Consider the following 13,293-nt stretch of genomic DNA (forward strand, 5'->3'; position numbering starts at 1 on the left):
CCCAGCTATTTGGGAGGCTGAGGCAAGAGAATCACTTAAGCCCAAAAGTTGGAGGTTGCTGTGAACTGTGACGCCACGGCACTCTATCCAGGGCAATAGCTTGAGACTCTGTCTCAAAAAACAGACAAAAAAAGAAAAGTGAAGCTGGTTTTGATACTCTCTAGGGGTAAATTTATTTTGTCTCTCAGCTCTGTTCAGCCCTAGGTATGCTAAAAAAAGTGAAGGTATCTAGAAGCTCAGCCTAGGGGTGAATTGCCTAATACTTAGCAAGTTTGGATAGGGGTGAATTGCCTAATATTTAGCAAATTTGGATATCATTGGTGACTTGGGTTGTTTCTGTAGACTTGCTCTTATCCTATAGAGTGAATAATTGGCTCTTGGGGGTGGGCTTCTTATTTCTCTTCTAGAGATGGGAAGATTGGCATTCATAAGATTGACAGCACCTTCACTGTCAAGTACTCGGCTCATGAACAGGAGGTGAACTGTGTGGATTGTAAAGGGAGCATCATTGTGAGTGGCTCCAGGGACAAGACAGCCAAGGTGAGGTGGTCTCTCCCTTATATACTGTTATTACCTTCTGTCAATAGGGTGTGGAGAGGGTGGATAACACCTTAAGTCCCAGGATTGGCTGAGCACATTGGCTGGAGAAAGGGGTGAAAATGACAAGAAAGGACTCAGTTATGTGATTCTGGCATGCAGCTTGCCATGCCATGCTGTGTCACTGCCAGCTGGACTAGGAAAGGAGTGGACAGTGGCTGGGAAGCTTGCTATTCACTGGAAATGTGCCGTGAACTCAAAAACAGAGGGCCTGGCCAGCTTTTCGTCCATGATATAAGTTTCCTCAAGTTTGTGGGTTGAGTTCTAACCTGAATGTTTTATTTTAAAATCTCCCTCCTTTTGCTTACTCTCTGTTTAGGGAGGTTAATTTTTCACCACCTTGTTTGTAAGCAATCAGGCTGATAATTGAAATGTGTTTTTATTGCTTCTCTTGAGAGTGATGTGGTCAGTAAGCAGTAGAGATGATGAGGGGGGTGTTGTTTGTTGCATCATTGCCAAATTGCCTAGTCCACAGACATATGCCAAGGCATAAAAGAATGAGGCTGATAAATAGTTTGACCCTTGATTCATGGACTCATCTCTCATCCACGTTTGGGTCAAATGGCTTCTACCTATGAGACAGAGAAGAAATTCATTTTCCAGGCCAGTGTCCAGCAGCCCTAGCCAGGGCCTAGACAGGCTTGGTGGCCCTTTGGGACTGCTGTGGGAACTTTGCTGACAATTCAGTTGATAGTACAGGAAGCCCAGTAGTGTCTTGTTTGTGTATTTCCCAGCATCTGTAGGCTCTGTAGTTCTAACGGAGCAAAATGCTTGTTGGTGTCAGCAAATGGGCATCTTAGATACATAGGGAAAGGACTCAGGAGAAGAAATTATTAATACAATCTTTACTCATTAACTTTTCTGATTCCATATACCTTCTGGTGATTTCTCCTTCATGTAGTAATGTTGCTAACTTATGTAAAAAGAAAGGCTAAATACATTTCCTTCTACTTATGGAAGTTTCTCCACTCTTTGGTGTTTTCTGCCTTATATTTTACATGTTGTCAAGAGAGAATGCACACTAGCACAGGAAGCCTGAGAAAAATCCAGCAAATCTTTTGAACCAACATGGAAACTGAATTTCCTATAACTTGCTTCCCATTCCCTTATCCCGTATTTACTTCAGGTTTCTGCTTAGTCACTGTCTTTGTACCATTCCTTGTAAAGATTTTGGCCTTAACTTGCTATACTGCTCAAAAGTCAATTTGCATAGAAATCTTCTGTGGCGTGTGTGGCCTAGGTATTCCCATCTCATTCTGACATCTTCCTTTCATGGCTTAAGGCTTCCCCTGTTTCCTCCTTTTTAATGATATGTCTTTTTCTATCCTATTCTCTGACACCCAAAGCAGATAAAACTAAACTTTGCAACTACAGGTAGCAATATGAGGGTTTTGACTACTTATAGTTGAGGAATAATAGTAATTTTATTTGAGGTATTGTGTTAGTTTTATGCTTTAAGTACTGATTCAGCCCTATTTAGTGACTTAGATTTTCTAAAGATTTAAAATAGATCCTTCCTTATTCTAAAATTGTTGTCACAGTTCACCATCTTTCTTTGGAGGATTTCTTTTAAGTCTATGACAGAATTCTCTTCTTTGGTTCTTCTTTAACTCCCGAAAGCTTGGTCTGCTGTTTCTGGACTTCCCAGGGATCTTTCTGCCACTTATCTTTTCTGGCTTTCTAGATGCTGCCTGGGTTTCCTGCCTTTCTGTTGTTGTCTTTGCATCCAGCCACCTTCATTATTCTAGTCCATTTCCACATCACTGTACTTACAGTCTGTCTTTTGTAACTGAGACATCATTTCTTTTCAATGGCATCTGTAATTCCACAGCTGCTTCCACAGGCTTCAGAACATCTGAACCTACATAAGAACTTACAATGAGGCTCAGCACCTATAGCTCAGCAGCTAGGGTGCCAGCCACATACACCAGAGCTGGCAGGTTCAAATCCATCCCAGGCCTGCCAAACAGCAGTGACAACTACAACCAAAAAATAGCCGGGCACCTGTAGTCCCAGCTACTTGGGAGGCTGAGGCAAGAGAATTGCTTAAGCCCAAGAGTTTGAAGTTGCTGTGAGCTGTAACATCGCGATACTCTGCTGAGGGTGACATAGTGAGACCCTGTTTCTTTCTTTTTTTTTTTTTTTTGAGACAGAACATCAGGCTGTCACCCTGGGTAGAGTGCTGTGACATCACAGCTCACAGCAACCTCAAACTCTTGGGCTCACGTGATATTCCAGCCTCCGCCTCCCAAGTAGCTGGGACTACAGGCGCCCGCCACAATGCCTGGCCATTTTTTTTTTCGTTGCAGCTGTCATTGTTGTTTGGTGGGCCTGGGCTGGATTCGAACCCACCAGCTCAGGTGTGCGTGGCTGGAGCCTTAGCCGCTTGAGCCACAGGCACCGAGCCATGGGACTCTGTTTCAAACAAACAAAAAAGAACTTATAGGGATATTTGCCAATAACTATCTATAGCCTGTTTTGGGGGGAAGTTCCCCAAATATGTACTGTGTTTTAGGATAGAGATTTGTTTTATTGGTGAAAGGAAATAAGATATTCTCTTTGCAATGCTTCTGAGCTAGAGACTGCCCAGAGAGCCCTCTTCCTTCCCATACTTGCAACCCTAGTTTCAGGTTTACTATTACTTAGCTTATATTGCTTCTCTGGGTTTTAGTGGGGCCAGCCCCATCTCCTGAGATGTGAACAGATGGTAGCTTATATTCTTGGTGGGCCTAGGTTTGTACTGACCATTCCTTCATTTCTTCCCTTATTTTTCTATTCTTCCTTATAAGTGCTTACTGTACGTGAAGCTTGATGCATGAGGCACCTAGGCTTTTCAAAGGTGAGAAAGATACAGCCTCTCTCCTTAAAGGGAGATGAGACATGTGTACACCTGGCTGTTAGGCTGATTGGAAGTGGCTAGGATGTGAAGTATAAGGCTCTAGGGAAAAGGCTAGAAAGTTCAGAGGGTGGAAAGATCACATCTGTCTTGGAAGGGAAGACTTTATGAAGGAGGAAAAAGCATTTAAGCTGCTTGTTTTTTCTTCTTTCAGTCATTTTTCAAAACACAGTTTTGCTTGTTTGTTTTGTAACTGTATGGAATATATCTGGCCACTGTGCAAAGCACTTTGTATTTATTCATTTTCTTCTTTAGGGTAAATTTTTCTCACATAATTAATTGTACTTATATCTTGGATATTTAGTATAGCCTACTATATCTATTTTATAAGATTTTCCATTATTATTACAAATTAGTCATGTCATCTTTAATGGTTTCATAGTGGACTTACCACAGTTTACTTACCATTTTTCCTATTGGTGCATATTTGTATCCAGTTTTTTTCTGTAGTAATAAGAGCCACTATTGTTTATTGCCTAATATCTGCTAAATACTGGGATGCTGTGCTTCATGCTTAGTTTTACTTTTCTACACTAAAACATGAAAGATAGGCATTATTTATCATTTCACATATGAAAAAACCGAGGCTAAGAAGTTATAAAACATCCCTAAGATCAAAAATAATAAGTAACAACTACAGTTCAAACCTAGATTGGTCTGATTCTAAAGCCTATGCATGTTTTTTCTATAACCACAGGCTGCAATTTTAGAAAACTTTTAGTCAAAGGCTTTGGTCATTTTAAGAGACATGATATAAAAAAAACCCAATCTACTTTTTTTTTTTTTTTTGAGATAGAGTCTACTGTGTTGTCCTGGGTAGAGTGTCATAGTATCATCATAGCTCACAGCAATCTCAAACTTTTGGGCTTAAGCAATCCTCTTGCCTCAGCCTCCTTAGTAGCTGGGACTATAGGCGCCCACCACAACACCTGGCTAGTTTTTCTATTTTTAGTAGACAGGGTCTCGTTCTTGCTCAGGCTGGTCTGGAACTCCTGAGCTCAAGCAGTCCATCTGCCTCGGCCTCCCAGAGTGCTAGGATTGCAGGCAGGAGCCCCTGAACCTGGCCGGTGATCTGTTTTTTAAAAGGATAGTGTAAATGTCCATCCCCATGAGTCTTTTCCCAGAATAGGTCTATTTTGAATTTGGCCAGGGAGGGCAAAGATATGATCATTTTGTAGCAACTCAACTCCTGTCCCTCAGGTGCCAGAGACTCATGTTTCTGGAGGATGGTGTGCGGCTGGGGTCTAGGGTATCCTGGGAGCATGAACTTTCCTAAGATCTTGCTCAGAATTGTCAACATGCTTCTAAGCCATTCCTGGAGGCCAGGAACCTTGTTCTGTGGTTTGGAGAATCTAGGAATCCACCAACCCTTTCCATGGAGGACACTTGTGAATTCAGGTCTAGGCTTTTCCCACAGATTTTATGTTCAGAGTCCTTAGTTTCTCTCCACCTCCCAAGCAAGAACCTGCCTCCCAGGAAGTCTGTATCAGGAAAAAGGCAAAGTTTTCTTATGGGGCAGTGTAAAAAAGAACATTAGAAGTGCATCTGGTTATTGCCAAAGGAGGCTAACTATGGATTCCAAAAAGTTAGCCCAAATCATGGCACTTCAGAAAAAGTTGTGGTATTTACCTTTTTAAAATGTCCATCCTCATTCAGGATCTTCTTGTTAAATTTATTTAATTTTCCCTGTATTAGGAAAAAGTTACATGATCATCCTATCCCCCACCCCTATCATATACACACAAACTCTGAGAAATACTTTCTCCTTTTATAGGGAAGAGATAATCATGTGACCCTAAGAAGACAGGACCACCCCCACTCCATCACCTACCCCTTAAACTCAAGGAATGTTTCCTTTAAAGTTCTTCCATCTAAGGTCCTCCTGAGTTTTGCCTGTTCCCCTTATAGCACTGCAGGGACCTTGAGAGGTCATTGGTCCATCTAGTTGCCTCACAATCCCTCCATGGTTGCTGTCTGGGGACAGCCCTGTACATTTGAGGTTTTCTTTCTGTTTGGTTAGAGGCTTATGTCCCTGTATATCATCTAGGGTAGAGTGAGGTGAGGGGGGAGCCCTGGGCTTAATGGAAGATGTCTAAATGTACTGACTGCTGAGAGGGCCCTGTGAGTGTTGATTAGAGTTAAGCCCAGAGTAGCTGCTAATGTACATTCCTGACCGATAGAGACCAGATAATGTGCTCTAAGCAATATTTTTAACCTGTAGGAGATATGGTAGTTTAAAAGAGTTAAGCTTTTCTGCTACTTTTGGTGACACTAGGTGCTAAATTCCCTGCTGACATGAATAGCATTGGATCCTGGGCATTATCAACAAACAAACAACAACATACCACCTTCCTTTTTTGAAGTCTTTCTTCTTCCATTCTTTCCTTTGCTTGCATCTTTCTTTCTGTACCTCTCTTTAATTCTTTCACTGTCCACCTATACTGCATCTTGATTCCTCTCTCTCCCTACTTTCCTAAAGTAAAATCTTGGTGAGCGATAGGAGAAAGGAAATCCAAAAACATGGGAAAGTTGCTGAGAGTGGCAAGCCCTGTCTGCCCACTTTTTAGTTAAGTCTCAGCTGAGGAATGTGGAACTTCTGATTCTCTGTTATAAAACTGACCTAGGAAAAGGGCTCTTGGGTAGAAATAAAAGAGGGTAGTCAGAATGGGGAGCTAGGGTCTATCTGGCTGGTAGGTGAACCAGAAGTTGGAGAGGCCCATCTGCTGATACTTTGAACTTGGTGTGTACAGGGCAGAAAGGATTCTCCATTTCCTCATCCTCCTCCCTCCCCCAAATAGTTACCCCTCCTGGTGCACCACTCCTCCCCATTTATTCCAGGCAATGCCAATGAGATCATCTCTCCTGTTCCAGGTGTGGCCTTTGGCCTTAGGCCAGCTGGGGCAGTGCTTACACACCATCCAGACTGAAGATCGAGTCTGGTCCATTGCTATCAGCCCATTACTCAGGTAAGGGAGACAATTTTGGATATGGTTTTGTCCTATATAATAATGCTTTCATTTTACTAGGTTAGGTGAACTAGAAAATTTTCTACTTACATATTCTTTTTTTTTTTTTTTTGAGACAGCATTTTGCTCTGTCACCCTGGGTAGAGTGCAATAGCATCATCATAGCTCACTGCAACCTCAAACCCCTGGGCTCAAGTGATTCTCCTGCCTCAGACTCCTGAGTAGCTGGAACTATAGATACTCACCATTACACCCAGCTAATTTTTTCTATTTTGGGTAGAGACAGAGTCTCACTTTTGCTCAGGCTTGTCTTGAACTGACCTCAAGCAATCCTCCTACCTTGGCCTCCCAGAATGCTAGGATTACAGGCATGAGCCACCACACCAGGTCTTTTCTATGTTCTTGTATATTCTAGGTTGGTTTGAGCTGCTTCCGTGGAGATTTAAAAACCCTCCAGAGATTTGAGGTCTTTGGGTAACTGTACATGCATGAGGTTGAGATAACCTCTGAGGGCTAATGTTAAGGAAAGTATACTATATTAGAATATAATAAGAGTTCAGCTGTTAACAGAGATGTCTCTTCTGGACCAGATGCCCTCTGGGGTTGTTTCCACAGCAGAGGTCATTTAGCATCCCTGGAGATGGCAACACCAGCCAGCCTGCTCTCGTAACTCATATCTCTGCTTTGTTCCTCTTAGAAAATGTCCTCTGTGGTATTCCTCACAGAGTTGAGTCATCAGGAGAGGCTTGGGGCCTTTATCCACCTGGGCCCTTAAATGAAGACATATATATGTGGAATAGAGACATTGATGATTGTAGCAGAAGTGTGAAATTTTTACCCTTTATCCTACCCTTTGGCCTGACTGGTATTTCTCAAGCTTTACTTATGAATATGTGTGCTTTGAATCCCAACTTCTGCTTTCCAGGTTCTCTACAACCAAGGCAGAGTCTCTTTCCCCCAGCCAACAGGGTAAATAGACTCTCTCTCCTATACCTGTTCTGCCAGATTATTTGCCTGGGTTCTTATCCTACTTTCTTCACCCCTCACTCCCCACCCAAATAGAAATGGGAAAGCTGTGGGGCTGCTGATGTTCAATACTGGGGTTAAGTCAATCACTTACTTTATGAGTGAGTTGGTCCCCACCTCTTTGCTCAGCCTTTTTCCTCACTCCATGGAGCCTGTACCCTTCCTCCTGCTCCCTTCCACACCTCCTTTTCAGATTTCTTTTCTTCCTAAGAATTAGAGCCGATTAACCACGTCATTAATTCTTCAATTTGACGGCTGATATAGCAAGACCTGAAACACATTGCTGACCCCAGAGAATGGAGACCCCATTCCTTAGCATATTGACGATGGGAGAAGTTAATTAAAATTCCACAGAGCTGAGGTGTCAGCTAACCTATAAACCTGTCGCTGTTCAGAACAAATCATTCTAGCAATCCTAGAAAACAGGGAAGGAAAGACCAGCAGGGAGTGGAAAGGCTAAATGTGTGGGAGAAGAGAGTGGAAAATGGAGGCATCGAGTTTTGTCCCCTCCTCAGTTTCTTTCTAATGCTACCCTCTTTAAGACCAATTAGCCAGGATTAGGGGTCTGGGGGCTGGATATGTGTAATGTTTGAAAGAAGGCAGGACAGCCTGTGGGAGGTGACAGGTATGCTGGTGACTTTGTCTTAGTAGTTGTTTGTGCACATCTGCTGGCTGAAGACTGGAGTGGGGTTGGTGCAGGAGGGAAGCTCTTCAGGGTTGGAGATTGTCCATGTGCATTCTGCATGGAGATTGAGGCCAAAGAACACAGACAGGCTCACCCTTATTCCCTCACCCCCACATTTCTCTACTCCAGCCACTGCCTCTGGAGTGTTTAAGCCACCTTTTAGAATACAGCACAGCAACTCTTGAAGATGGTGTCAATAAAAGAGGTTGAGGGCAGAGTCTGCCCTCATCATTAAGAAGCATTTGAGGCTCGACGCCTATAGCTCAACCGGCTAAGGCGCCAGCCACGTACACCTAAGGTGGCGGGTTCGAATCCCCAGCCCGGACCCGCCAAACAACAATGACGGCTGCAACCAAAAAATAGCCGGGCGTTGTGGCGGGCGCCTGAGGTCCCAGCTACTTGGGAGGCGGAGGCAAGAGACTTGCTTGAGCCCAGCAGTTGGAGGTTGCTGTGAGCTATAATGCCACGGCACTCTACCCAGGGGGACAGCTTGAGGCTCTGTCTCAAAAAAAAAAAGAAGCATTTGAGATCACAATAAACTGAGTTTGGGCTTTGGGGCCACAGTTTGGAGACTGGCTTTACAGAAGGACTTAACTTCCTATAATTACTACTACTACTACTGTTTGACTGCCACTACTACTAGCAGCTAACATTTATTAGTCATTTGCTTTGTGCTAGACCCATTCCTAAGTCTTTGACATATCTCATCTTTGGTGAACACTGGGTCTTGTGTTTTCTTCACATTCTTCTTCGGAGTCTTCTGGTCTTCTTGGTATATTTTCTTGGCCTGGAATAGTTGGTGGCTGTTCAGCTTCTGACCCACAATTATTTGAGACAATCCGAGACATCAATAAATTCTTTTTAAGAATAGTTTTTATTTGAGATTTTGTCTTTACACTGGATGATCAGGATATATGCTGGTATTAGCGCTGCCCTTTTTCTCTTTCCCAAATAATATATGGGGCATGATGGCTGTAGGATCTTTTTACCTATTATTAAATCCTTTTCTTCTCACTTTTTTTTTGAGACAGAGCCTCAAGCTGTCCCCCTGGGTAGAGTGCTGTGGCATCACAACTCATAACAACCTCCAACTCCTGGGCTCAAGCAAGTCTCCTGCCTCAGCCTCCCAAGTAGCTGGGACCACAGGCGCCCACCACAACACCCGGCTATTTTTTGGTTGCAGCTGTCATTGTTTGGTGGGCCCAGGCTGGATTTGAACCCGCCACCTTAGGTGTATGTGGCTGGCGCCTTGGCCACTTGAGCCACAGGTGCCGAGCCTCTTCTCACTTTGACCATGTATTTAAACCTTTTAATAAACTCATCCATTTTCTCAATCTTGGGAGACACTGCCTCTTAGCTTTAGGGTCTGTTACTTAGAGCAGTCTGGGAGATGAGTTTGGCTATGCCACCAGCTAGCACGGCAGCCTCAAGAAAGTCATTCCCTCTCCTAGCCTCAGTTTCCTCATCTATTAAACATGAATACTCTTTTCTTTACAGACCTTACTAGATTATTGTGAAAATGGCCTACAATAATTTATATAAAAATACTCTAAAAAAATACTCTAAAAACTAAAAGGGGTTGGGTGTGGTGACTCACACCTGTAATCCTAACATTCCTGATTAGGAATTCGAGACCCGCCTGAGCAAAAATAAGATTCTGTCTCTACTGCAAATAGAAAAAGCTGGGTGTTGTGGCAGGTGCCTGTAGTTCTGGCTACTCAGGAGATTGAGGTGGGTAGATCAAGGGTTTGAGGTTTGCTGTGAGCTAGGTTGATGCTTAGCACTGTAGTCTAAGGCAAATGAGTGAGACTCTGTCTCAAAAACAAACAAACAAATATATGCCAGGTTTCACTCTTGAAATGCCAGAGTGAAACTCTTTTCTTTTCTGGTATAATATTTGCTTACCGGCTTTAACTACTCTGAAGTATCTACAATTTGCCTGAGCTTTTTTTGGCCCTCAGGAAGTTACATTGTTCTTTTATAGGCTTCCTGATGTGGAACCCTAGTGGGAATCTCTCTTCCTTTTCCCCTTATAGTGGCCTTGCTCTCAATGGCTGCCTTCTATACCCTGCTCTGCCATCATTCCTGTTTTAGTGTATCACTGATGTGATGTGACCCTGGACCCCTCATGTAGAACATGAAGAGATGAAGGCAGCAGCTGTCCTCTAGGGCAAATATTCATTGTTTATCCCTTATGTAGGTGGAGGGAACCTGGACAGTTAGGAGACCTAGCATAGCTCTTTACTCAGTTAATCTCTTTCTTCTATTTAAAATAATTTGTCAGACCTATTCATTTTACTTGTCTTTGATACCAGGGCTTTTCTACTTTATTTACTTGTGTATATGTATATACTCAGGCATTTGTAGTATGAAACCTGAATCCTCAAACCCTAGGCTTAATTTGAGGTCATCATGACTGGGAGAAAGTAGATATTCTGTCCTGTGTCTAATGTTGCCTTCCCTCCCTTCCATGACCTTGAGTTTTTGATTATTAAACAGTTGTGGAGGATGACATTTAATATAGGTTATGTATGGCCAGTTGTGGTGGCTCACGCCTATAATCCTAGTACCCTGGGAGGCTGAGGCAGGAGGATTGCTTGAGCTCAGGAGTTTGAGACCAGCCTGAGCAAGAGTGAAACCCAACTCTACTAAAAATAAAAAAGCTAGCCGAGTGGGGTGGCAGGTGCCTATAGTCTCAACTACTCAGGAGGCTGAGGCAAGAGGATCACTTGTGGCCAAGAGTTTGCAGTTGCTATGAGCTATGACAACCTGGCACTCTACCCAGGGTGACAGAGTGAGACTTTATCTCAAAATAAATAAATAAATAAATAAATAAATAAATAAATAGTTGTGTGCTTAGAGTCATGTTTAGATACTCAAAAAAACGTAGAAGGAAAATCAGTAGACTCTAAAGGAAGGTGGCAGGCAAGGACCTTTTCCTCTGCCTCCCACATAACCTCTCCCATGTTCTCATCCTGATATCAATAATCCTGTTCTTAAGATTTGTGATTTACAGGCTCAGCACCTGTAGCTCACTGGTTAGGGCACCAGCCACATACACCAGAGCTGGTGGGTTCAAATCCAGCCCTGCCAAACAACAATGACAACTATAACCAAAAATAAAAAAAAAAAGCTGGGCATTGTGGCAGATCCTTGTGGTGAAATGAATCTGTAGGCCTACCTATCCTGTTTGCCTATGAGGGGAAGGGAAAGGAGTCCATAGTTCTTCTTCTTCAGATGCCAGATTTATTGCCCTCCAAGAAAAAGAAGTTGCTCAGCAGAACTCTTTCCCCATCTCTGAATAACACTTACTGTCATGTGAGTGTGGTCAGGAAGGCTCCCAGGGCACTTTTAATCTCTTCTCTCCTGCTTCTGTCATTAGGGAAATATATGAGTGGTATAGGTGTAGAAACTTGACTTAGCTGTGTTATTAAATATACAATATAATTTTGTGTAACTTTGCTTACTGTGGTGGCCTGTTTGTTTTGGGGGAGATTAGTCCAAGTCTGCATGAAATGTACCGATTCAAATTTGTAAAGTGTGTTTGGGTCTCTGGGGGGTTTTGATGGAAAAGCTGCCCCTTCTTGCTTCATTTCTCCCAGAGTTGAGGGAGAGTCTGGAAGGATAGCAATCATTGTGCACTGTTTGGTAAGGGAGTGGGTTTTGGGAGAAAGCAGGGTATTTGTTCCAGTGGCGACAGGGTTTACTGTGTGTTGTGTGTGTGGTAGATGCAACCAGCTGGTTGAAATACATCTTTCTTTGGTAAAAGGTAATTGCATCTGGATTTTTCTCTGGTTTGAAAGATTGAAAAAAATAAGTAGCCAACTTTCAGTTTGGATTTTTTTGATTCCCAATAGTGCAGCGATCCTTTGGCCTAGGGCTTCATAACTCACTCAATGCTTTTTTTTTTTAATTAAATCATAGCTATATACATTAGTTAATGTAATCATGAGATATAATGTGCTGGTTTTATATACCATGTGAAATATTTTCATCAAATTGGTTAATATAGCCTTCACCGCATTTTCTTAGTTATTGTGTTAATACATTTTTATTCTACACTTAGTAAATTTAACATGTACCCTTGTAAAATGCACTGTAGGTGTGGTCCCATCAATTACCCTCCCTCCATCCATCCTCCCCCCTCCCCTCCCCTGCCTCTCCTCTTTCCCCTTCTTCTTGGGCTATAGTTGGGTTATAGCTTTCATATGAAAGCTATAAATTAGTTTCATATGAAGTAGGGCTGAGTACATTGGATTCTTTTTCTTCCATTCTTGAGATACTTTGCTAAGAAGAATATGTTCCAGCTCCATCCATGTAAACATGAAAGAGGTAAAGTCTCCATCTTTTTTAAGGCTGCATAATATTCCATGATGTATTAATTTATTAATCTATTCATGGGTTGATGGGCACTTGGGCTTCTTCCATGACTTACACAATTAAGAATTGGGCTGCAATAAACATTCTGGTGCAAATATCTTTATTATAAAGTGATTTTTGGCCTAGTAGAGGAATTGAAGGATCAAAAGGCAGGTCTATTTTTAGATCCCTAAGTGATCTCTAAACATCTTTTCAAAAGGAATGTATTCGTTTGCATTCCCACCAGCAATGCAGAAGTGTTCCCTTTTCTCGACATCCACGCCAACATCTCTGGTTTTGGGATTTTGTGATATGGGCTAATATTACTGGGGTTAGATGATATCTCAAAGTGGTTTTGATTTGCATTTCTCTGATGATTAAGGATGATGAGCATTTTTTCATGTGTCTGTAAGCCGTGTGCCTATCTTCTTCAGAGAAGTTTCTTTTCAAGTTTCTTGCCCACCCTGAGATGGTATCACTTGTTCTTTTCTTGCTAATACATTTGAGTTCTCTGTGGATTCTGGTTATTAAACCTTTGTCGGAGATATAACCTACAAATATCTTCTCCCATTCTGAGGGCTGTTTGCTTTACTTACTGTGTTCTTGGCTGTGCAGAAGCTTTTTAGTTTGATCAGATCCTAGTAATATATTTTTGGTGTTGATTCAATTTCCTGGGGAGTCTTCCTCATAAAATATTTGCCCAGGCCTATTTCTTCAAGTGTATTCCCTGCATTTCTTCTAGTATTTTTATAGTTTCATGTCTT

The 13,293-nt window shown here is 42.4% G+C and overlaps 1 protein-coding gene across 3 annotated transcripts in view; it reads left to right on the forward strand.

Annotated features, from left to right (window-relative positions):
• Positions 1–13,293, forward strand: part of FBXW4 (F-box and WD repeat domain containing 4) — a 109,604-nt gene that overhangs the window by 29,012 nt on the left and 67,299 nt on the right. For 2 of the 3 annotated variants that reach the window (XM_003787243.3, XM_023511670.1), the window contains exons 4-5: positions 408–540; positions 6,365–6,459. In XM_003787243.3, the coding sequence (XP_003787291.1) occupies positions 408–540; positions 6,365–6,459 (228 nt within the window). The remainder of the gene's footprint in view (positions 1–407; positions 541–6,364; positions 6,460–13,293) is intronic. The other variant, XM_023511669.1, reaches the window with a different exon arrangement.

This window comes from Otolemur garnettii, unplaced genomic scaffold (genome assembly GCF_000181295.1).
Source record: "Otolemur garnettii isolate 467f Iridium unplaced genomic scaffold, OtoGar3 scaffold00021, whole genome shotgun sequence".
NCBI lineage: Eukaryota > Metazoa > Chordata > Mammalia > Primates > Galagidae > Otolemur > Otolemur garnettii.